The 25036-nt window shown below is 45.3% G+C and overlaps 1 protein-coding gene across 1 annotated transcript in view; it reads right to left on the bottom strand.

Annotated features, from left to right (window-relative positions):
* The window catches only part of LHFPL6 (LHFPL tetraspan subfamily member 6), a 135976-nt gene extending 118225 nt beyond the window's left edge, over nt 1-17751 (bottom strand). The window contains exons 1-2 of the mRNA XM_064728368.1: nt 17428-17751; nt 14439-14998 (exon numbers count right to left, since the gene is read on the bottom strand). Of these exons, the coding sequence (XP_064584438.1) occupies nt 14439-14823 (385 nt within the window). The 5' untranslated portion in view covers nt 14824-14998; nt 17428-17751. The remainder of the gene's footprint in view (nt 1-14438; nt 14999-17427) is intronic.
* Between the last annotated feature and the right edge of the window lie 7285 nt (nt 17752-25036).

Raw genomic sequence — 25036 nt, 5'->3', positions numbered from 1 at the left:
GGTACACACAAGGATCATTGAGTCCCCTCTTAAATGAATGGCCCATACAGGGATCAAAAATCCTGTGTCTTGCATAATTAGATCATAATCATAATGCGATTTCTGTGGTTTAAACCTCTACCATTATGCTAGGTATAAAATTTATAGGAATTTCCAGACTTCAGGATATAAAATGCTCATTAATTTTGTGGAAGAGGAAGAAACTTCCCCCAGAGCAATTTTATTGCTGAACAGTCTGCTACACTGTACTAGGTCTGCTACTTACACTGGCACATTTTGTGCTGGAAACACCAAGATTCTGTACTTCAAGGCTTCATGCTAAAACAAAGAATAATTTATATTCTTATATTCAGCTTAGTAGGAAAAAAAGCTCACAGAAACTATGAGCTACACCTTCATCCATAAACCAGCCAACCAATGTACTCAGCCAACCTGGAAAAACCAAAATGAGCTTTCAGTCCGTAGCCAGAGGTTCATGCACTGAAAACTGTGCTCTGGAAAGGCCATTCCCAGAAGAAAGGGCGAGGCCATCTTTTCCAGCCAGACCCAAGTCAGGGCTGATTTCAATGGCACTGTGACAATTTGCACTGGCTGGGTACCCGGCTCACTGTTCTGAAGTGGCAGCTGGAGCACACAGACCCTGCAGCAGCCACTGCCCTTCAGAGACACAGGGGATGCTTGGAGTCACTGCCACCAAGATCCCCTTGCTTTCTTGGCACAGCCAAGCTTCCTCCTTCTCAGGGAGCTCAAGACACTGACTGAGATGTGAACTACAGTCAGCCTATCCACCAAAAAATGTTGTGCCAGTGGGATTGACCAGTCCCATCACATGCGGAACAGCCAAGGAAGTGGTTCCCCATGTGATGGGTACCTTGAGGAAAATTCCCAGCAGATATTCTCCCACCAGAAGTACAGAGCACAAAGGCCTCTCCTGCAAAGAAGGTGGGGAGCTGTCCATAATCCTCAGTTTTCCTGAGGTGTTTAAGAAAAACCTGACTTGTTTCAGGATGCTCAAGACTGTGTACATTTGGAAACCCTTTGCCTACAGGGGCACTGCAGAGACCTTAGGGTCTCCAGGAGGAAAGCAAGACATTCCATTAGTAAAACTGAAAGGACAAGAACCAACACCTTCTAAAGGGCATAAGGAAAAGTTTCCTCAATTGGAAGTCTCATTCTGAAAATAATTTATGGTTTTCCAAGCTTGGCTGCCCTTGCCTTGGCAGTGAGGTGCAGATCTGTTGGTCTCTGAGTCATCTCAGAATGCAGAGCTCACTTTTAAGAACTTTTATGCTTCACTTTGAATTAATTTTTAATTAGGTACTTTTAAAAATTTTACTGAGAAACCATAACACATTATTTTTGGAAGTTCGGCTTGGCAGAATGAAAAAGGGCTAGCATTACACTCTGCAAATAAAGACCTTTCAGAGTGCACCTGAAAACCACTTATACTTTGGCAAAACCACTCATAGCTGTAAAAATCCGCCCAGTATCTGTCTGGAGAAAGTGTCGCTCTGCATGGGAGACAAGAGATGCCAGGCCCGTGCTGGGGTACTTGTCTTGCCTCACCCCACCTATCAAAAACTGAGCATCCAACACTAAAAGGCAAAAAAACTGCACTTGCTGTCTGTATTCCTGCGCTCATATACACACACACCTTCCTACCATACCAGCCTCTTCATCTGTTTTTGATAAGGAAACTCACAGACTTGCTAAGCAGTCTGGGTTGCAGGCTTGTCTAACAACCTTGGGTCATCAATCCAGCAACAGTCCACTAGGTCTGCTCTTAAAATGAAGATGTGATTAGCTTGAAGGAAATAAAATTTGCCTCTTACAGCAAACTCTTTAACTGCACTTTGACAGTCTTCAATGATACAGAAAGGGAAGCAGCTCATTTTTGCTGTCATACGTGAAAAACACTTGCAAGCTGACCTGGCTTCTCATATATTACTTTTGTACAGAGATTTGCAACAGTGTCTGAATTGTCTTCCCCCACCTGCTCTGCCAAATTATTATGGTACAAGCATTCAGAAAAAAAAAGCACAATTGCTTGAAATTACACTAGAGTCAAATGTTGATAAAAAGGTGTCACAGAGGGAATGAAAACTAACTGCTGTGAAATTTAATGAAACCCACTGTGTGCCAAGGGCACAGGCAGCCAAATTGAATTTAAAAAAGTGCCAAGCAGAGAAGCTTGTAATCAGACTAGCCACTATGTTAGATGAGATAAGCAGAATGACTTTTTTCTATCACTAGATCAAAACAGACTGCAATTCTTATGCATGAGATGAAAAGTTACAGTATTTATCTTCCCAGCTTCCTGTGTTCTTAGCACCGGATCTCTGGCTTAGTGGCATGAAATGGAATTTGCCATCTCCACTATATGGCTTGTCCCAGCCCTTGCACGGTTCTTTCCTGACAGTTTTTATTGCAAATTGTTATGGAAAAGAGGAACAAGCTAATCAGAGCTGTTACTGGCTCAGCATAAACTATCTTCAGTCATGGTGTCTCTTTCCACAGCCTGGGCAATGAAGTCAATAGAGGGGAATAGGAAATAGAAGATGATGCCAGCAAAGGAGAGGGGCTCTGTTCAATGGTGCTCACATGGAGAACAGTTGCCAAAGCATCATTCCACTGCAGCCTGTGAAGGAATCATTTTACTCCTTAATTATTATAACAACATTATTCTGAAATTGTAATAAGAAAAGCCTGATCCCCCAAACAGAACTACTTGCATTCATTGTGGGAGTAATCCCTCAAACTGTGGGTTAAGGATATGGGACAAGAAAGCTGTGCAGACAATTTTTGTTGGAAAAAGTAATAGTGTAGCTTCACTACACTCATTACTTCCGTTGTTCAGGGGCTTATCAGTAGTCTTAGCTCTGGACAACACAGAGAGGCTCAGAGTCTGCACCTTTACCTCACTGATGAATTTTAACATTGCAACCTGCTTGAACTTGTAGCCTGGCCCAATTGGCCAGATTCTTCTTTTAATGGTCTGCTGGTGAAGGTGGAATACTTTCTGGAGAGAAAGTTTCTAGCAAGAGAGATTTCCAGTACTGAACAAAGCTCTCCAAAGCCAGCCATTGTGTTTCTTTTAAAAGGATTTCTCATAAAAATGCCATGACTTTTACCACGACCTCTCGATTTTGCAGAATGTGCCTGCAATAGTTTCAGGGCTTGTCTTGGCTGTAAAGAGTTTTATGCCAGTATTTAGTACCATTCATCATGTTCTCACTGCTGTGCCAAAAAAAGAACTTGAAAACTAACAGAATTCCTTGAAATCTAAAACACACTATAGCACAGAAGCCTTAAGTTTCTGATTTTCTTGTGCAGAACCCATGCCACATCTGAAATACCCTCTGCAAGTCAGCAGTACCGAAGAATCCATCTGCCTACAGGTATGGCAAATGGAGTTTTACAAGGAGGTGAAGCTCCTCTCCTCTCACAACCCTTTCCATTCCCTGCTTCCCTACCTGCACATGCCCCTGCCTCTGACTGCTCCCTCCTCTGCTCATACCTTTCTGAGGATACAGTTGAAGTAAACGAGCTTTTAGGGGAATAAAGGTCATCTGAACTTTACCCCTGAAAGTAATACATTTGTCACTTGTCACTAAGCCAACATTTAGAGGTCTCCCTTTACTTACTCCTCCACAAAGCACACAAGAAATGGGTCAGCATCAGTTCTTATCATATTAAAAATGAAATTAACCCAAATCTCCCTCCATTTCCCCATTTGACTTCATTTCAGTGAGGACTTTGGAGCAGCAACTGCCTCTGCCTTTTCCCGTATCACAAAGGATTTCAAGAGTTTAATGCATTATAACAACAACTATAACAGAAGCAATATGGTGCACATGGGAATGTTTGTACAAATTTGCCAGACAGATTGTACTAATCTCCAAATGACATTCAAAGCTCATAGTCACGTAGCAGCACCTGGGCCAAGTCAGAGCAAATTTTGAAACAAATAAATTTCCTCTCACAGATACACTCAAAAGGTCCCTCAACATCACTCTACCCTGGTTTCTATAAATTCCCCAACACAGAGCACTTTTTAGTACATCCTAGTAACCATTCTCAGTGACTGGCATTCAGCTGTATTGTGCCTGACCTGAATGACTTGTGATGCTCTGAATATCAAGTTTGCTCTCAATTAAAAAAAATAAAAGTATTCATAAATAGGCTTTCATTTGTCTGCAGACTTGGACAAAACCCTGGACTTGTGAAGAAGTCAGGCAGTGAACTCCTCAGAAGTTGTAAGGCCATTTCTGTGTTAGCAGGTTTCATATCCTTTCACAAGGTGCTTTATTTCAGAAGCAGCTTCTGTTATTCCAGATTGACCATTCATGGCTTTATCTCAATACTTTCTCACTTTGCATTTATTAGAAACTGTTTTTCTCAAATGAACAATACAAATTTATATTACGAAGGCATCTTTATTGGGAAACAATGAAAGACAATGGAACTGTCAGCTTACAAAAAAAGGGTCTTTTACATTACTATAGAAACTATACTATGTTTATCAAAATTCTGTATTTTCTGTATTGGTTTGGCTACAACTTCCTGGAAAACTCACTTCCTTGTCAACCTAGGACATCTGCTTAATTCTCTCAGAAGCTTGTTGGATTATGCTACAAGATAAAATAACAGTGATTTCTAATCAGTTTTTGTTTAGGTTTTCATTCATTATAATTTTTCTTCATATTCCTACAAACTACTGCCAAGCTTACATAAAAGTCTGTTCTCCTAGTAAAGAACTGTACCTGAAAATCAATTCAAAGTGGTCAGTCCTCATGAAAGATTGGGGCTTATCAGGCTTATGCAAGAAAATGTGGACTCAGCTCACAGTACAGCAACCCTCTCAAGAAAGAGTTTTGTGCTAAGGTGTTAGTCCTGATGCAATTAATATTCAGTACCTGGGGAATTAGGTAGAATCTGGTATCCCAGGGAGGTCTCTGCACTGTCACACGGCAGCAACCTCCGCCCAATCCCTCTAGTCACAACAAGTAGCAACGGCGCTGAGCTCCAGATCCCGTCTTCCCCTGGGCTCCATTGTGGAATACTGCTGCTGATTTCAACAGGTCAGGCTCTAAGGAAAAGCCAGTCTGGAGGGGGGAAAAAGTCTGCCTCTGTTCTCAGATGTACCTGTGACATCAGGGGACTGACAGTGGAACAAACAAAAGAGGAGATCTAATCAAGCCCAGTGAATCAGCCTTATCACCAGCATTGTCAGGGTGCAGTGACCATGCCCAGTTTTTCATGCCTGAGAAGATGCAGGACAGCTTCTAGAAGGGATCTGTCAAATGCAATATTGCCCCTCTGACCTGTGATGTCTTGTGGTGGCAGAGTCATCCCAAAAACAAGGAGAGGATCCTTTCTTGGTTCTCTGTGACTTAAGGCCCTCTTCATATGATCTGAATGTCACTTAGGACCTCACACTTGCACAGCATAAAAAGCTTAACATCACTGAAGTCAACAAAGGTGTTCCACAGAGCCAAAGGAAATCCTTGGGCAGGAAGCCAGCCAACATGATGGTCACCACAGGCTAAGCAGCTGTGGTTGGAGTTTTGGTTGTACAAATACACCCTGTGTTTATTAATTACACCACATTCCTTCCTAATTGCTCGCTGCATGGAATCAATACATTGGCTGCTCTCGAGTTCTACTCCTCACTTCCTTGAAATGATGGAGTTTGAAAACTGCCTTATTTTACTTTGTGAAGCCAAAGTACTTAGAAGGCAAAAATGTGTATTGGAGAAATAAAAGGATGTGAGCAAGGAAAAGAAAACACAGGTTGAATACTGTGAAAAAAAAATTCCATGTGGAATGCACAGTAAGCTGAGTTTCCTAAGAGAAATGAGAAAAAAATACAAATTTCATATTTAACACCAGAATGGACAAAATCCTGGAAACTACACCATTGGGAACAATTCTGTCCTGTCTGTAGGGCATATGACTTCACTCGCACTGGAAAATATTGAAACATTTTGATGCCTAAATGCAGTTGCCAGCAATATTCAAATACCCATTGAAATATCTCAGGAAGCAAAACAAGCCAGATCTTTCAATGCAGAAACAAAATTGCTAACTCCAACCCAGGTTCTTCTCTAATCAACACCAATGTGAAGGATCTGAAAAGAGGTTCATCTGATTTTACTCTGACTCCACACCAGCAAAATAAATTATTTGGTCCCCTGCCTCACATTTTCTGAAGTTTCATTAGGTTACACAAGCAAAACCTTTTGAAATGAAAAGTGTCACAGAAGTGCTGAGCACCATTGTTTCTTTCTAATAAAAAAGCAGGAAGACCGAACTTCATTCTGCAGATAAATAAAACAGCACTCCGGGACTTCTTTAGATCAAAAATTCTGTTCTTAATGCAAAATTCTGCTTAAACGCAACACAGCTGCAGCAATATTCAAAACATCACTTTTATATTCAACATTAAGACAACAAGAGAAGTAAAGAGATTCTTCCCAGTATTTTCGCAACATCTTTTTTTTTTTTTTTAATACATCAGAATTTCCATTTTAAATGTAGTTCCAAAACACCTAAAATCTTACTTGCAGAATTTGCTCCAGGCTGAAACTCTGCATGGGGCTTTTTCTTCCTCTGTATTTAGTCAAAATTTATATTAGGATTAATGTAATTTAAAAAAAAAAACAAAATGAATATGTATTCAAAACAATTCAGTATAAACAAGTTAATTCAGTGGGGTAGTTCTTCAACAAGAAAGTCATCATGAGAACCACACCTGTTTTAGACTAATGTCAAATCCAATAATCCTAGAATAGAAATAGTGATGTAATTTGTACTAAGTGTCACCGACTTCAAAGGACACACAAAAATTTGCAGCCTGTAAGGGCCCTGATGCTTTTTTAAGGAAGATTTTGAAACACAAGAAGTGTTATCTGAAGTAGTTGAGAACAGAATTAAAAAACTAAGACAGCTAAGTATGAAGGCTGCTCTCCACATCATTTGTGTTCAAGTTACATCCCCTCTGTTTCAGCAGCCTTACAGCCCCTTGCCTGCTCTACTGCTGGTGACCTTGCTGGCAGGGATGGCCTCCTCAGAGCTACTGGTTCTGCACCTTAGGACCAGTAATGTTTACTACTGATCTTTCCTTGCTAAACTGTTTTGTTAAAATGGTCGGTGTTAGCCTAAATTGCAAACTTTGTTAACCAGGTTTCCTTCAGTGGGACTCTAGGGAAAAATCTCACAAAAACCTGTGCTGTTAGATCTGTCAGGGCAGCAGCATTTAGCAAGGCAGCAGCAGGAACTTCTGAGACCAAGGTGAAGGCAACCATGCAAAACAGTATAATCTCTTGAAAATATACAGAATCTAAGTCTGCACCTTTCATTACCTCTTTCAGGTAAGTAGTTGGATTCCCTATCAGTCAGACCTGATGACCCATGCATTCAGGAAAGATTCAAGTAATGCAAGTCCCTACCTAATTAAGGGAGCAGGAATTTAAGTAATGTCCTTTATAAACTGACAGAGGACATACATTGCATTGGTTCATATATTGCATTCAGGCTTCAATCCTGAATTTGTCTCATATTTTAACTCCTATCTGAACCCAGCAGAGAGAGAGAGCTGGCTTATCTTCAATAAAACATATGCTACAGAATCTTTAAGATAATTTCACTATCCAAATTCCCTTGTCCTGAACTTCCCTGCCTTACTTATTCTGGACTCCAAATCTAAATCCAAGAATTTGACTATGTGCTGTCCCACAGTATGTGAAGGTGCCTTGTAGTGCTGAGAAGCAAAGACTGAACATTGGCACAAGCAGTCAGAGGATTCAGTTTAGCAAGTCAAAGTCTAGCTGAAAAGGGATGAAGCTGCAAAATTATACACTTCATTTAATCCTTTGGTAGATTGCTAAAGAAAACTGGAGAAAGAACTAGTGTGAAACACACCAGCTACAAAGCAGCTTCCATACAGGTTGTTCTGGTAAAGAAACCACAACAAAGCACAGCTTAAATGGATTAAAAGCAACCTAAGTGTTGGATCTTAAAAGAAAAAAAAAAGACAAAATATTCCTTGAGAAAGCATAATTTCGCAATGATATATTCTTGGTGCTACATTTTTAACATTTGCATTAATGATCTGGAAGAAAATCAGTCAGAATAATTCACCACTGGAATAACTTATGGAGATCAGGCTTTTCTCAAACTTAATTAAATTCAGACCAGAAGATTTTTTTTCTCAGAGATACATTCTAGCTCAAACTGAAATTATATGAAGGCTGTCTATGACCCATGCTGCTGCAGACCTCAGACTAAGCAGTCACAGTGTTCTCTGCTGACTTTATTATTGCTGAATCAATGAGCCTATGACATGACACACAATCACTCACTAGCAACTTTTAACAGCGTCACTTTTATTTTCTCTTCTTCAGTTACCTTGGTGAGGCTTCTTGTCCTTTCATTTGCCTCTCTTGCACTGTCCAAATGTGCACACATATGCTGGAATCATACCCAGCCTGCAGCTGGTCTTTGTCTAGGATGAGGATTGCCCCATCATGTGTTTACAGGGGCACAGCAAAGTCACTGAAGTTTTGCATCCGACGAACGGAAGGTGTGACAAAACAGCCCCGAACAGCTAACTTGTAGGTTAAGAAGAGTCTGACAGAAGCAATGATTCTGCCTTGCCTCCCCCCCAAAAGTTAGCCTTTCAAAAACTATTTTTAGGTTGAAGACAATGAAAGAACTAATAGGAAATTTTTGCTATTTTTTAATGTCTGTTTTATTTCAGGTACAAATTACAGGAAGAGATGGAAAGAGCATATGTATGGGGGAAAGGATGAAATTGCTTGGGAGAACCACAAAAGACTGTGGGGTCACTGTTTCGTTGACAGAAGTCCCTTGACCATCTCAGATCTTCCCTGTTCCCAGAAGGCTTTTCTCAGTTACATTTTCTCCCTATAGGGAGCAAATTATGCTGATCTGAGTCCTCCAGGCAGAAAGCAGAAAACCTCACTTGAGCTGTCAGACGAAATAATGGTTACTGGTCAGAGCCTTTCCCTCCAGCTGCACAAAAACCTTTCCCAGAAGTTTCTGGTTCCTGTAGTCAACTGGAACTACTCTCCCCAGAGCCCCTTTCTTAGCCAGCCTCAGAACCAAGATTGTTTTGTTCCACTTGAACTCCAGAGCTGTCTTTAACTGCCAGCGACGCTTCTTGAAACACAACTTTGTTTCAGTGACTTCATCTCTCCCAAAAGCTTCTTCTTATTGTTTTAACTGTTTCCCCAAGCAAATCCTTTGAGGAAGAGCTTCTTTACATGACCCCACAAGGCCACGACCTAGTGTTCTTTCCTCCTCATCCCTTACACTTCAGTATCATCTCACCTGCAAAGTCAGATTTGGCCATTAGTTTGCCATTAACTTTGCAGATTTTGTTTGGACCTGTCTCCTTAGAATCTTTAGCCCAAAATTGCAAAGGTTTTCTCTGAGATTTCATCACAGACAACACAGAACCAAAACATCACCCCACACTCTACATTCTCCTCATCTTGAGGGATCAGTCCATATTCCTCTGACCTCTGCACCCAGCAAACACTTGCCCTGAGCACCTTATGGGTGATGGAAACTATGATGGCCTCTATTGGCACACAGCACTTGGAGAAGGATTCTCCAGCAATTTCAGGTACTCCTGAGAGCATTTTTCATAAGGCCACATTTTATTTTCTGAGACAAAATTAGAGGTTGTTAGGAACTGTGTCCCCTTTTTCTCAAATGAAAAACACATCTTTCACCACCCCCTGCTCCAAGAGATCTCCAGACTTTTTAACCAACAATTTCAAGGACCATAGTTTCAGGAGTTTCAGCACTTCCATGAGACACAAGGGAAATAAGACAGAGAAAAAATGAGAGGAAGAGTAGATGCTGATAAAAACTTTGTTCATTTAATGAAAGGAGTAGCAAAACTTGTGCTTCGTTAGAGTGCAATCAATGAATACTACAGATGACAGTAAACATGGCAGGTGCTGACAGCCACATGGCTACTCCATAATCATGGAAAGGCTTCACTTCTCACAAGGCACTCAGAATCAGGGTCATAGTGTCAGGTTCAGAGAGGTGTCTCAGATTATTCCATGCTTTGTTCCCACAGATCCATACCCTGAGCTTGGTTTAGCTGTTCTACCCAGCAAAAGGGAGTTCTGAGCTAGTGAAGGTTTCATTCCCACGTGCTGACCACTTTAATGAAAAGCTTCATCTTGCCAGCGTAATGCTCTTTAAATTGACCATCCTTGCAGTACTTGTGCCTTTTGATCCACTGCCTCTCATAAAACTGGCTAACCTTTAAGTTCATTATGTTCTTAAAAATATTGCTATGTTCTTAAAATCATTGCTCTGCATTTAGAGAGTGAAACTATTCACCAAATTAGTATGTCATATCTGAGCTACCTATCTTTAAATTTCTAGTTTCTCCATTTAAGTGGAATTGACTTGCCACGGCACAATGAAAAGAAGATCAATAATTACAGACTCCAATTTGCAATAGATTTGTTAAACTTCACTCCCTGCTGTCATATCCTCAATAGTTATGGTCAAAGCTACAATCTGTTCTAGCTACACTATATATGCCTCAGCCTTCCAAACACACAAAGGAAACCAGCTGGAAACACTGCACTTAATGTTATCAGTGAAGACTGTATCCATCTACATGACTGTGCCCTCAAGAGGTTACAGACAGCATAACTTGCACCTCAGCTGTCATTTCTTTGAAGCAGTCCAAGAGAGACGTCCAGGAAGCATGGTCTGAGAGACCACAGCAGCAGTTTTCCAGCTGTTGACTGGCATCCACTGCAGCAAAGGCTGGCCTTGGGGAGTTGGACACCTCTTGCCACCCACCACCAAATTGCCTTAGAAAAAGCTAAAAGCGTCATTTTTCATGCAAGCAGTTGCTGTAATGGCTACAGAGCTGCCACGTGATCCTGTATGGGAAAAGAAGCAGCTCCCACAACCATAAATGGGGGGAGAAGTCTACAATGCAATCTTTCTAGTAGGAACAGAAACTTGACAGGTTTCATCCCAGAGTCACCTTAAAATACATGTATACTCTGTAGCCAGGATCATCTGAAATAGCCTCTGAAATACAAAGTAAATACATCTGAAATACAAACTAAATACATAGGAACAAGCAACATCCAAAGAGCCCTTCTGACTCTGCCTAGATCTGTAATTTCTTGCAGGTTCTGCCATTCAACTTTTATCAGAAGAGCAGATTTATGGTAAAAGGACTCATGAATAATTCACTCCCTTGAGCTGCCACATGCAACTTGGGGAAATCCCAGCTATAAAACCTTGGCACCATTTAGCTAACACAAGCTGCACGACTTTCTTACAGGTGTTATTCCACTGACCTACTTGGAGTCCTCCTTCACAGTGCTAGAAGAAAAGGATCAGGCTGCTTGCCTACCACCTCTGGTAAGCAAACTTCTCTGCCACGTCTTCATAGCAGTAAAAATGCTTCTAGTGTTGGACTAAGTTTTAGCTTTGGCTCACCACAGCTTCAGTGGCTTGTACATCTTCTCTGCTCTTGGGCCTCCATAATAATCCATTATTTGTTGGCTTATCACCTCCTCAAGTCTGTGTTTTTAAATCATGTTGAGAAACTTACTTGGATCCTAAACAAAAGGAGCACAAGTAAAGCCATAAACTAGCTACACTGAACCTGTCTTTATGCTGGTTTCTAACTTCTAGAGAAATATGGTTTATTCCAACACTCATCCTCTGCCACTGGAGCAAGAGCCCCAGCAGGGTATGGGTGCAGGTGCCTCAAATAAAAAGAAAGTGAAACCATTTATCCACCTCCCTGTCCTAACACAGAGTATGAATTAATAGCATCACTCAGTGGCTGCTTATTTTCCTTATATAAAGCTAGGTGGGAGTTCTATTTCACAATTTAAAAAAAAAAAACAACAACAAAAAAACAACCCAATATTTATAAGGGTTTTATTTGATTACATATCTATGTGGAGACCAACTAAAATGACAACAATTTCAATGCCACCAAGCCACATTCAAAGTCCACATCATGGTATACAACTACACCTACAACTGCATTACAGGGAACAAAGAGCTGGCATTCCCTATTTGTAAATAAGGTGAACAGCTTACGGCTATCTTGACATAAAACAAGATAATAATTATAGGGCCTAAGTTAGACATCTGAGTAAATGTAGTCATGTTATTTAAACAATTAACCTACACTGATTTATAGCAGCTAAGCATCTGATGAGGGATTAAGAAACTCCTCTTTACCCTAATATGGCCCTTCAGTTTATCCAAATTACTGGCTTTCACCAGCTGGCCTCTCCCTTGTGCCCCCACAGGTAGGTTTTAAGCAGGTTAAGAAATGACAGTCCTCACTTTGGTCTTTTCTTACACACTTCCAGCAGTGCTGAATGAAATGTGAGACAACCATAAAAGCCAGTAGAGGGGAAAATTAGACATGCTGCGTAACTAATTTCTGAACTGTAAGCAAAGTTGTTGGCAATTTTCATTTCATATCACAGGTTCACGTTTCTTTGAACTGCCACCTACTGAGAACAAGCACTAGCTGCTCATGCCCTTCCAGGCAGGATGGGATGCTGCCTGGTCAGCTTGGACAGGCATAAGAGGTTGCCATGGTGTGCTCTGAAGGAACATCTCACCTCCTTCTCCAGGAGCCACCATCCTGCCTCAGAGAAGGGTGCACGCCTGCAGCCCACACCGGTGTCATGGGGAGCAGGGTTCCTCCTGCATCCCCTGGCCACGTGCCCACTGCTGGAGCTGCCGTGTTTGCTGGGGTGGCTGTAGGCAAACAGCTGTGAGCTGGCCTGCCAGCCCTGCTCCACAGGCACACAGGGGAGCGTGGTCACGAGAAAGGGGCCAAATGCAAATTAAAACCAGATGAGCAGAGACAGCAGTTGGAAAGAGGGGGTGGTTAAATCCTGTGACGGCTCTAAGTGAAAATAGTCAGACAAAGCGGGCTTGCAGATTGTCACCGAAATGAGAACCTCCTCCACCCCCAAATGCCTGGCTGGAACAGTATAATGGAGCAGGTTTCAAAAAACCACAGCTCCCAGCAGAGTTAACTCTCCAGCAGCTGCTGCACTTTCAAATTGTAAGACAGATTAAACACAGGAATGCTTGCGGGTCACAAAGCTGAGGGAAGGGTGAAGTGATAGGGTCAGCTTGCTCCAAAGTGCAGAAACTACTCAAAAATTTGGAGACAAGACTTCCTGTGGCCAGGAGGGAGTTACAGTGGTATCGTCTGGCTGAAAGCTTGGCACAGGGCCCTTTCCCAGCCTCAGCTGTCCTCACCAAGCTGGACAGTTAGTGGAGTTTTTGTCTTGTGCTTCCTCATAAGCTGCAGTCGCGGTATGTAACCAGACTGCCCTTGCAGGGCAAGAGCCTGTCTGGAGGGGAGAGAAACAGGAGTTTCACTAGAGTCCACTCCTTTGGGGGATGAGCCAGGGAGCCTGGCTGGAACCAGACACTGCAGGGCACCCAAAAAGGCTGGCACCTGCACTGCCTCAGCACCCAAAGCTCAGAGAAACACGTTACCTTATGGGGGCAAGTGCGTGTGTGTGGTGGAGCGCTTGCATCAAGCAAAAGTGAGTGCCACTGATCCACATGTCACCAATGACAAGAGGGTGATGATTTACTGGGAAAAGTGCCCTGTAAAAAGCATGCTTGTAGATCCTATTTATTGTCTCATACCCTTCAAATACTCTTACAGTTACAAAGACGCCACACAATTACAAGTTGGAAAAAGGAGCGGAGGTAATTCTCCCACACACTGTCTAGCCCATGGAGCCAACAAACCTGTGGCACCATCAGCAGGCGGCATGGGTCAGCCAGCCCAGCAGGGCTCCTCCCAGGAGATGGTGGGCCACCTCCAAAAGGGATAAACAATCCACACTTCAAACCTGGGCCAAAGCTTGTTGCCAGATATGTGCAGCTGCAGAGAGCAGAGTTGGAGGGAGCTCTGCCAGTAATAGGGGTAAAAACGAGAAAGAGAGGTTGTTCTCACACAACACAGCCTCTCCTCTGCCAAACCACAATGCTTCACATGGATCTGTAGCCCACATGCTTCTCCAGGTACCTCCAACTCAGCTATGCTGTGCTGGAGACTACAGTCCACAAAACTGCTGAGAAGATGCTGGCCCACAGAAGTCGACTTGCCACGCAGCTCTCAAAGGTCACACAATGACCAGACAGGGACTTGAGCACAAGAGACCACAGGCTACTGTGTCTTTGGGCCACATTTAGGCAGCCACACAAGCAGCTCAGTCCTTGAGGGATCCAAGTGGTCTCCCTCCAAGGAGAAAGTTTGAATCACCCCCTCCTCTTCCCAAAGCACCAGAAGAGTCTCCATATGAGAGAAACATATGAAACAAACAGCCTGGACATCCCCATCCCCTCACCACAAAAGCACTTACCCCCCAGGAACTGGATGCCTCCTGCCACCCTGCCCACAGTCCTGGAGATGAGCTCGGACACACAGCAGCCCATGAGCGCTGTCAGGGCCACCAGGAGCAGCAGCCCGCAGCCCAGGCCCGTCACCACGGTGCAGATCCTCCACTCGGCGCTCGGGATGGCCTGGAAGGAGGCATAGCGGCCACACTGCTCCACCATCACGGTCATCTGGCGGCTCTCATCCCGCACCGGGTAGGAACACCTCCGAAAAGTGCCGAAGGAAACAGACTTCTCCAGCTGGGACCCCAAGAGCCAGTAGGGCATGAAGAAGCCAACACAGGAGGCAGCAGCGCAGAGGAAGGAGAGGAAGGCCCAGACGATGCCAGCACAGGTGAGGCTGGAGGCCATCTTTGTATCTGCTCCAAGACCCCACAAGATGGGAAGACACAAAAGTAACTGTGTATTTTAGAGGAGCTTTATGGATAATCCGGAATCTCTCAGCCTTGACAAATCCTCACGCTGGAAGAAGCTCGGATCCTGAGAGCCAGGGGGATATTTCCTCCCATCATGAAGTCAAAGGTCCCTAATTAAATAACAAAACATAAAAACGGAGAAAAATACAACTTCAGTAATGCTGATATTAGAAAAGAATATTTGTCTGACAGAATGTTTTTCCTTCCTAGAAGACTTCTGAATAAGTCATGTCACTTTTCTTGTCATGTCCCACCCTTGCAAGCAGACCCTACAATCGCTCTCAGTGACACCAGTGTCTGTGGTCAGTGTGATGGTGGTGGCCAGCAGCCCAGCTGGAACAGGCTGCTGTGCACTTCCAGGAATGCTCTGCAGCCACCTTCAGGGGTCTCCTGTGTACTTGCCTCACTTTTCTCCACTGTAAGTCCCAATCTTTCCAGTACTGATAGAAAAAACAGATAAGGTTTTTCTTATCCTTAGTTAGCTAGACCTTCCTCCTGCAATGCCTGGAGAACGTACCTCACTTTATAGATGGTCCTGCAGCTTCAGTGCAAAACCACCCACAGCAGCTAAGGCATTTCAAGCTCAGACTCTTATGACACAAGTAAAATTTATTAACACATCCCCAAAAGAAGTGATATGAAATGACATTTTTCCCAGCACTCTAAGTTGTTTGGCATCCCTGTGCAAAAAGAGCCTTTTATTACTTGATGTCCCAAAGTGCCAGGAACCTGAACTCCAGGTGGTCTTCTGGTAAGCAAAGACATTGCCACATCTTTTGGATTCACCCCTACACAACCTCAAGGGGCACACAGTTAAAACACAGAGGTCTCTCTTAATATTCCTGCTTGCATTCAGCCCAGCTCTTCCCAGCTCAAACCCAGGGGCCATAACCCCTTTGTATCCTTCTCAGACAGCTCCCAGCCTCTCAGCTCAGTATCCGTGTGCCCAAGTGCATTTGACTGACACAGAAACCTACATGCTGTTCCCAGAGGCTGAGGGTGTATTTCTCGTTAAATTCATGTTGGATCATTATTCTAACTGCATTTGTAAATTTATGATCATTTCTCACAGTTGCTGCCAAATTAATTCTGATAGCTATTTACAGGGGCTTTTTCTTCTAAGCGTGATTAGACGCCAATCAGTGAATCCAATTCATGAAAAGGCAATGAAATGAATACTACTTCAGCACAAGGAGGGAACTTAGAGAAAGTCTGTACGTGAAACTAGCCATGTGCACTACACAAAAGTTTTGTTTACTTTTAAAACACTAAGAAAAAGAAGTCTCTTCTGTTATATTAAAAAGGCCTATACTGCTACTGAAGAAGAGTTCACCTATCTACCCGTTGAAATGTCTTTCAACCTGCAAACTGCCAAAACCCCCTGGGGATAAAAACTTGCCAGAGAGGCATGGGGGGGACACCATTTCTTCAGAAGCATCACCTAGAGAAGGATCTGTCTGTGTCTTGGCGTGGCACCAAAAGTCTAAGCCAAAGCGGGTCACAGCACTTAGGGGAGACCATTCCCTGAATCGCAGCAGGAGGTACGTCTGGAAATAGGGGACAACATGGGGAGTTCCAGGGTATGACCCCGCCAATCCTGCGGCTCCAGCGGGGCAGCAGCTTAGGCTCCCGGGAGCCTGCCAGCTCACAGCCTGGGCGCTCTCCCGGGAGGCGGGCTCACCCCTCCGGCCCCGAAACCCCGCTCCCCGCCCTCCAGGGGTAGGAGGGGGCGGCCGAGAGATACGGCTTCCCCCGAGGGAAGGCGGCGGCCGGGAACCAAAACTCGCCGGGGTGATGCCAGGGAAAAACTGCGGGCGAGCGGGCGCAGCGCCCGCGGAGCCGGCACGGTGGGCGAGTGCCGGGCGGGGTGCAGGGGACCTGGGAGGGACAGGGGATCCGAGAGACGCGTAGGAGAAAGGATTGTGGGGACAGGGGGTCCAACAGGAGCAGAACGGGAAGGAAAATTGATGCAGCCAGGGACGGGCTGGAAAGGCAGAGGTGCCGAGAGTGTGGGGAATCCCAGTACCCAAGAGGACGGAGAGCCGGGAAGCTGCGGGGCCGGGAAGGGAAAGCGGTCCGGGGTGGCAGGGAGATATGGGAAAGACGGGGGCCCGGGAGAGGAAGGATTCGGGAAGACAAGAGGATGAGAGGGCTGGGAATCCGAACAGGGAAGGGAGTCTAGAGGGTCCGGTGCAACGAGCAAGGATGCGGCCAGGCTGAGTGTCAGAGCAGCGAAAGGGAACGCAGGAGGGAGAGAGGGTCCGCGGATGCAGGGGATGTGGCAGTGCAGGGTAGGGAGGGGTCGGGAAGGGAAAGGACGTTCTGAAGGCTGGAGGATCCGGACTCATGAACGTACCGGGAGCGAGGGAGGGCAGGGGTTAGAGAACGGAAGGGGGTGCAGGGGGTCCGTCAGGGGCAGGGGATTCAGCCGCGCATGGAGTGCGGGAGAGCCGGTGTCTGGCAGGAGCAGGAGCGGCGAAGGGTCCAGGAGTGCCAGGATGGGGGCGGGCGCGGTGCCGGGGAGCGAAGGGCTACTTACGGACACGCCGGGAGTGGAGGCTCCCGCCGCGGCTGCCAGGAGCACATGGGCGCGGGGCCGGCGGGCGGTGGCCGCCCCGAGCGACTCTACCGCGGTCCCGGCGCGGAGGCGACGCGGGTGCTCCAGGCGGGCGGGACCGGGAGCGGGACCCTCCCCAGCCCGGCCCGTCCTTTCCTCCGCGCGTTCCTCTCTCCCCCCGTTCGGTTCCTCGGGAGGCAGCGCTCTCCGCCGCCTCTCCTCCCCCTTCCCCGCCACCGCCTCCCCGGGCGGGACCCGCCGCGCTCGGCGCAGTTGCGGGGCCGCGGCCGGGGCCGGGGGCGAGGGGCCGGGCGGCGGCGGCGGCAGCGAACGGGAGAGCGGGGGCGCGTCCCCGAGCCCTCACGGGGCGGGGCGGTGGTCCCGGGCCGCGGGGTCGCTGCGGGGTGGGTCCCGCTTCCCGAGCCCGCCCTGCACTGCCACGGGGGATTCTCGGGTCCGAGGCCGGAGCGGTGGTCCCGGGGCCGGGCTGGTCCCGAGGGGACGGGGAGCGCTGCGGCGTCGCCGGGCTCGGCCGCTCAGCGCGGGGTGCAAGGGGCGGTGAAGCCGGGCACGGAGAGGAGGAAAGAGCAGGAGACGAGAGGGGGGAAAGACAGCGGAGAAGGAGTATTGGAAGGAAAGGGGGATGGCTGCAGTCCTTACATGGGAAAATATGGGCTAATCTCCTGATGGTGTGCGTGTGATAAGAACTGTGTCTGTCTCTGCATGCGAGCTGCTGATCCAGCATTTTGATCGCAACAGTTCCCGAGTTGGTCTACAGCGAGAGTAAATGTGATCCCAGTACCAAGCAGCTCCCCCCGGATGGGTTAGGTCAAGTGGAGAGACAGCAGCTTCAGCCCTTTCCCAAAGTGTCTTAAGTGGGAAAGTTTTGAGGAGCTTTTGCCTTCTGCACAGCGAGCCTCTGGGAGAAAAAGACATTTCCAATTCTGTTTTTTCTTCTACGCCCAGAAACGTGAATATATTTCTCAGATACAAGACAATTTTATGACAGGTTTAAATTATGTCAGCACCAGACATGCAAAATCTCTTTGGTAATGTTTCTTTTACAGTCCTGGCGTGTCATTTAAACACCATTCATTAATATTATTAATGCTAAATGGAAGTGAGGTTTATTGCACTCAGTCTGCATTTACACCATTTAATAGTAACAGCAGCTATTTTCAGAATTGAATTACAAAGCCACTTTATTGTATTTTTAAAATTAGACTTCCATTTTTTTTCCCTGTAATGCGAAGTCTTAAAATCAGAATATTACTGAAAATGCATACTTTCTCAAGGGATAAGAAATGGATTGGAAAGTATCTAGCATGATCAAGTTTTCCACCCTAACATTTCAAGTGTATTTAAGGAAATGTGCTTCAAAAAATCAAAAAAGTGGGTTAAATGTAGGCTGAATGCTAGAATATATGCAATAAAATACTCCACAAGGAGGACAATGAAGGCATAACCCCAAAGCAGCCGTACCCACAGCTGACTTCCCCTAGGCTACATCCACCTACTATACATCTATATTAGCAAGTAATGTGGATCAATCTAGTGTTGGATCTCATCGTGTTGAGGGCCTAAATTATGTTCACACTTTTCCATAGTTTTTTCTTCAGTTTCACTCTAGGTTGTGTCTGTGAACTGAGGGCCCCATGAGAACTCAGAGTGCATCTGATGCACTCCTGGCACCTGTCTTCTGCTATATTGCTATCTGGATCCACTCTGTGTACTCACCTCTGCTGGGCAAAATAAAACGTGGTAAGTGAGGATGATCTGGAGATTCACTTCAAAAACATGCCCTTGATCCACACCAAAACATGAAAGTGGATGTGCCCACGGGGTGTCTGACAGAAAGGGAGCTGGTATGACTTTCCCAAAGCTGAGAGCTGGAGCCTGCTCCACAGCATACCATTCCAGCATCCTCCCCTCAAATCACCTTCCCGCCCAGTGCTGTGCCTCCACCCCCAAGCATGCAGGAGCTCTCAGGTCTCCACTTCTGCAAGGAGCTGTGCACATTTTGGAGAGCATAAACACTCCTTGTTTACAGCTTGCATGCCTTCACTTGGCTCAGTGTGGTGTTCTACCCCCTGTTATTCATTTTACCAGTGCCTGAAATGATAGGGATACTAAGCCAATACTGTGTCAATGGAACTCTGCTCTCGGTGTAAGGCAAGAGAAGAATTGAGTACTCTTATTAAATAGTTGTTTAATTGTTTAAAGACTGAGGTCTGTCATTCTTTTCTTAGCCAAAGGCCTGGGTTATAACGAAACTGTGATAAATATGTCTAAATTAGGCATGTGTTGGGATCAGACATGGGTAGAAATTGCCTGGCATTAAAATGACTGTGGAAAAACTTCTGTTTCACACATGGAAACTGTTTCTCAGTTAAAATTGGCATTGGAAGCCTAGGGAGAAGCAAACAAGCATGAATTTATTCATGCAATTTATCTCTTCCATGGTATATGCCAAGGTCCCCGAGTCAGAGTTTGCTTTGCTAATGGCATCTCTACAGCAGTTCATTTATTTGCCTTATATGGCCTGTACATTCACTCCCTGAGCTGCTGCCATTCTGCATTCCCTCATGGAAACTGTACATTGAATTCTGCATCTCTCCTGAAGCATCTCATTTTGCCAACTGTCTCTGAATGCCCCCACAAGCTGGCTGCATGGCTTAGTCGCTTGCAGGGAAATAAGCTTTATTTCATAATTCATTTTCTGTCCAGGGAGTTTTGTTTTGATTAGGAACAAATTAAACACATTGTGTATATAAGGTAACATCCAAACTCTCATTCCATTTTCTCCTAATGTTTAAAACTCATCATGCTTCAACTGTATCAACATTTGATTCTCCTTTCAGGATCATTGTGCATGGACGTACTTTACTTGAAAGTTAGCTGAAATATTTCTATCCCAGTCTAACCTGTTCAAAAGAAAAGGGGAGCCATTACATTGTGCTTTAGGATTCACAATCTTTCTCGCAACCACAAAAGCAGATACATCCTCAGAATATAGCAATAACAAAACACATGGTCCCCATGGTCTTGTCTATACTGAAATAGCAGCTAGTTTTAAAATTGGTCGTGGTGTTTTGAATTTTAAAAGAATCCACTTGTGAGAAATCTCCATAGTTGGTCACAGGAACCTGAGCTGCAGATTACCCTCAGCTGCAACCATTGAAGTCAGACTGAATTGTCAGAAAACTACCCTAGCAGGGAGATGGAAAAATACTTATAGATTTTACCATTTTGCTTCTCCTCAATCCATTGACTAAGCTGCTGTTACAGCTGGGGCACTACAGACTTGATGGAGCTAATCAGCACAGCAGAATAAAGACAGAAAATCCTGTCACTGTACCTAAATCAATCCTGGCTAATATACACATCACAGGCTCAACCACAGACTCTTTCACTACAGTATGACTTGTAAGACAACATAATATGCCACAGGGGAATATGTATGTTCCTGAACCCAAAGGAAAATGAAGGAGCTACCAAACCTCCACCTCATTCTTCAGTCTTTGACCAGAAAACAAACCAAATAAGTTTTATCTTTCAGGCCACCATCTGTTTTCAGTTGTGTGGTCTGCAGGAAAGTGATCACACCAACATGGTTCCGAACATCTCACAAAACTGGATCTTCAGGTCATGCCTGTACTTGATTTTAAATCAAAAAGGAAGGTATAGGTACAAAAATAGACTTGAGGCTATGTATTGGGAGCAACAGAAAGTCAACCCAATTATTCAAATGCAGTCACTGAAAACCAAACAGACAAGTACTGTTAGGAAATAACCTGATAATTAGTACATTTGCCTGAAATTATGTCCAATCTTGCAGCAGCTAGGAAAAAAAAAATCAAATAAATAGACAGGAAAAGAGAACCTGAACTCGAACACCTGAAAATTTTTCAGAGGAAGGTAAGAAAACAAATTCAAGTGATCAGATCCTATCCATATGTATCGTGTCCAAGTCAAACAAATTGCATTTTTTCTACAGTGGGTGGAACTAGACACCTGGGGTTTTGAGCTGTCCCATCCAGACCTAAATCTTGGCCAATAAACATAGCTCTAACCAAAAGATCCTCTCTCCACTTCTATTTTAATACTATCCTATCATCAACACTTATTTTTCTGGTGGTTCTAACAGTGATAAATTTTGTGAATTCTCTTACTAAAAATCTATAACAAAACTTGCCATATTTCTGAAAGACAGTTGTCTCACACAATACTGTTGTTGCTAACATCAGTCTTTTAATCTCTGGGTGCACATAAAAGTAACATGTCAATGCAAAACAAAAGAGGAAAACAATCTTTATTATTTGCCATAAGCCCTCCGTATGTTGTTTCATCTTTATGAAGTTATTACTTATCATCTATTATATAAAAGCCACCAGGTGCTCTACATTTTGCAAGGCTCTAAAATAGTAGCTACAGCTATTGATTTTTCTCTTTTGTGTCCTGTTCTTGACAAGGCTGGTGGCTGTGGGAGAGGCCAAGGAGGTTTATTCTGCACCAGCCCCTCGGCTGAAGGGAGGAATGCCTGTTCTGCCCTTGCAAACACAGCCAAAGCGACTGAGATCTGAGATTACAGGTCCCAGACTCGTCCTCTTTTACCAGGGAATTGTCTTAGCCCTGCACAATCTCATGAAAAACAGGTCTGGTTTCAATCCTGAATTTCCACTATTCTTAACTGGACTTTTTAAAATAAGGAACATCTGGATGATGAATGAGTGATTTCACAATAAGAAATGTTTATCTACTGGCAGCCTGCTCTCTGTGCATGTAGACCCAATACAAATAATGTAATAGTGTCATCTTACTTTCGAGAGGGACACCTGTCTGTCTTCAGATGCTGGCAAAGATGTGGGGAAAGCACTAAGAGCGGGTCTCGCCGCGGCGCTTCCTCGCACTGAGCGGCGGGAGGGTTTGGAGACACGGGTTTGTTTAACGACACGTGCAACAGAAAGAAGATTTTTCTTTTCCCTTTAAAGCCTCAGTCTGTGACCAGCTTTCCGCAGGAGGCCCCAGTTTGCGCGCAGGGCCTGGCGATGGTGCCCGGGGCGGCGAGCGCTGCGCTGTGCTGCTCGACAGTGACACTCGGTGGGCGGCGGGGCCGGAGCAGGGCTGGGGGCGACCGAGCCCGGGGCTGGGGGTCTCGCATTGCCCCGGAGCAGGGCTGGGAGCGGCCGAGCCCGGAGCAGGGCTGGGCAGGGCCGAGCCCGGGGAAGGGCTGGGGGCGGCCGAGCCCGGGGCAGAGGGGTCTCGCACCTTCTCGGAGCAGGGCTAGGGCCGGCCGAGCCCGGGGCTGGGAGTCTCGCATTGCCCCGGAGCAGGGCTGGGCAGGGCCGAGCCCGGGGCTGGGGGTCTCACACCGCCCTGGGGCAGGGCTGAGGGCGGCCGAACCCGGGGCTGGGGGGTCTCGCACCTTCCCGGAGCAGGGCTGGGCAGGGCCGATCCCGGGGCATGGGTCTCTCACCGCTCTGGAGCAGGGCTGGGGGCGGCCGAGCCCGGGGCTGGGGGTCTCGCACCGCCCGGGCCCGCGGGACCGGCGCAGGTTCTGCCCTGGCCCCTCCGCAGCGTTTGGTGCGGCTGCAGCCGGGGAAGGGCGTGTGTGTGAAAAGCGGGGGCAGAGAGCAGAGCGTGCTTCTGTTCTCCATAAAAGCTCCGGGATTTGTGACCGCCCCGGGCCACTGTCCTGAGGCTTCTAAGGTGCCTTTGCAGAACCCAAAGGTGACTTTTAGCGGTTTGGTTAAACTGGGTGTGTCTGAGAAAGGGGCTCAAGGCAGCGTCCTGTTCTTCCCCCCGCCTTCTTCCACAGAACTGGAGCAGAGCTGCCTCCCCCTGTGAGTTCCAGCAATCACTTGCATCTAGGTCACCCTATTAGATCACATTCCCAAGGATATGGCTAATGATTTCTGGGGTTTTTAGAAAGGAAGGCTGAAAATCCTCTAGTTGGGGACAATGGCCAATTCATTTTCCAAATGGAAGGTCATTTCCTCCCCTCCCCATCACACCCTGAGGGTTGTACAGAACTCAGGGACTCCACAAACCTGAAACTCCTGAAATCTCACAGACATTCATTCACAGAAGAATTGTAATGCCAGTTCTTGTCAACTGAAACCCAAACAGAACTCACTTCCAGTGTACCAATGTTCAAAACATGTTCTCAGTGGGGGAAGAAACAAGCTCCTTTTTTTATGACTCTCCAAAAGGCTTGTGCTTAGTAAATCCAGTATGTATATAGCATTCATATACCCACATGGGTATATATGTGCATTTATAAGACAGATATATGGATTATATACACATCTCTATAATACATATATAGGTATAGATACAGGAGACCAGGCTGGTCAAGTAGGACCTGCCTTTTGTAAATACATGTAGGCTGAGCTTGATCCCCTGGTTGTCTTGCATGGCCATGTAATGGCAACCAGGATATCTCTTCCATAACCTTTCCTGGTGCCAAGGTCAGGCTGATAGGCCTGAAGTTCCCCAGAGTGTCCTTCCAACCCTTCTTGTAGATGTGTGTAATGTTTGCTAATTTTCAGTCAGCTGGAACTTCCAGAGTTAACTAGGACTGCTGGTGATTGAGAGTGGTTTGGCAAGTCCTTTTCACGAGTTCCCTCATTACTCTGGGGTGGATCATCAGGGCCCATAGACTCAGGCATGTCTAATTGGCATAGCATCTCCTCTTGGTTTGTGGGGACTTCACTCATCTCCCATACATGCTCTGGGAAGATCTCTTAACTATCTCTGGGAAGGTTCAGCATCCAGAGTGTTCTCTCGATATTATATTGTAACCAAATAACCTACTCATAGATTGTGCTTTTGCAATATAACTGCATATTTCAATATTCCTTTTCCTGATGAAAAAGCTAATTAGCAAGGTCGTTACAGTTACCACTTATAAGGGGGAAGATAGTAATTCCATTAATGTGCTCACAGGAACTTCATTTATATTACCTCTTAACCTTTACAAGGATATTACAATTTCAATAATTAATTGCTTTTTGCATTTAATTTGCAGTTTACCATTTTCAAGGGAAATTACCCATTAAAACAAGGACTTTTTTTTTTATGGAAAAAATTCTTTACTCGAGTATACACCATAAGCTGGCCTTAGAGAAACTAGATATTTGCTAAGCCATTTCCATATTTGAGTAGAGAGGACTCTGTGCTAGCTCTCCATTTTAAAGAACTGCCCATTGCTTGAGTCTTTAGACATTTGCAGAAAAATGAGGCAGAATAGGGCTGAGGCAGTGACAAAAAGGGAATTAATTCTTATCCTCTTCTTTCAAATTCTCAAAGGCAATGAATCCTTCCTCTCTTATTGATGCAGTAAGAATTTACTTTCTTCTTCCTTTGCAACCATCTTGTTTCTTCAACTGAAGTTAATTCATGCTGCAATACCCATCCATGAGGGCTTCTGTTAACTTCAGTGACTGAAAAAAATAAGGAAACTTTGGCTCAACCTCATAAAACACAGAAATTCTGTCCATGAATCACCAAGAACTTAGGTATATCCTCAAGACAGTGCCTGAATCTTTGGAAAATGGAGCTCAACATCTGTATTCCTGCTCACACTCAA

This window comes from Zonotrichia leucophrys, chromosome 1, assembly GCF_028769735.1.
Source record: "Zonotrichia leucophrys gambelii isolate GWCS_2022_RI chromosome 1, RI_Zleu_2.0, whole genome shotgun sequence".
Taxonomy (NCBI): domain Eukaryota; kingdom Metazoa; phylum Chordata; class Aves; order Passeriformes; family Passerellidae; genus Zonotrichia; species Zonotrichia leucophrys.
Note: the sequence above shows the minus strand (reverse complement) of the source record. Positions and strands in the feature narration are given on the sequence as shown.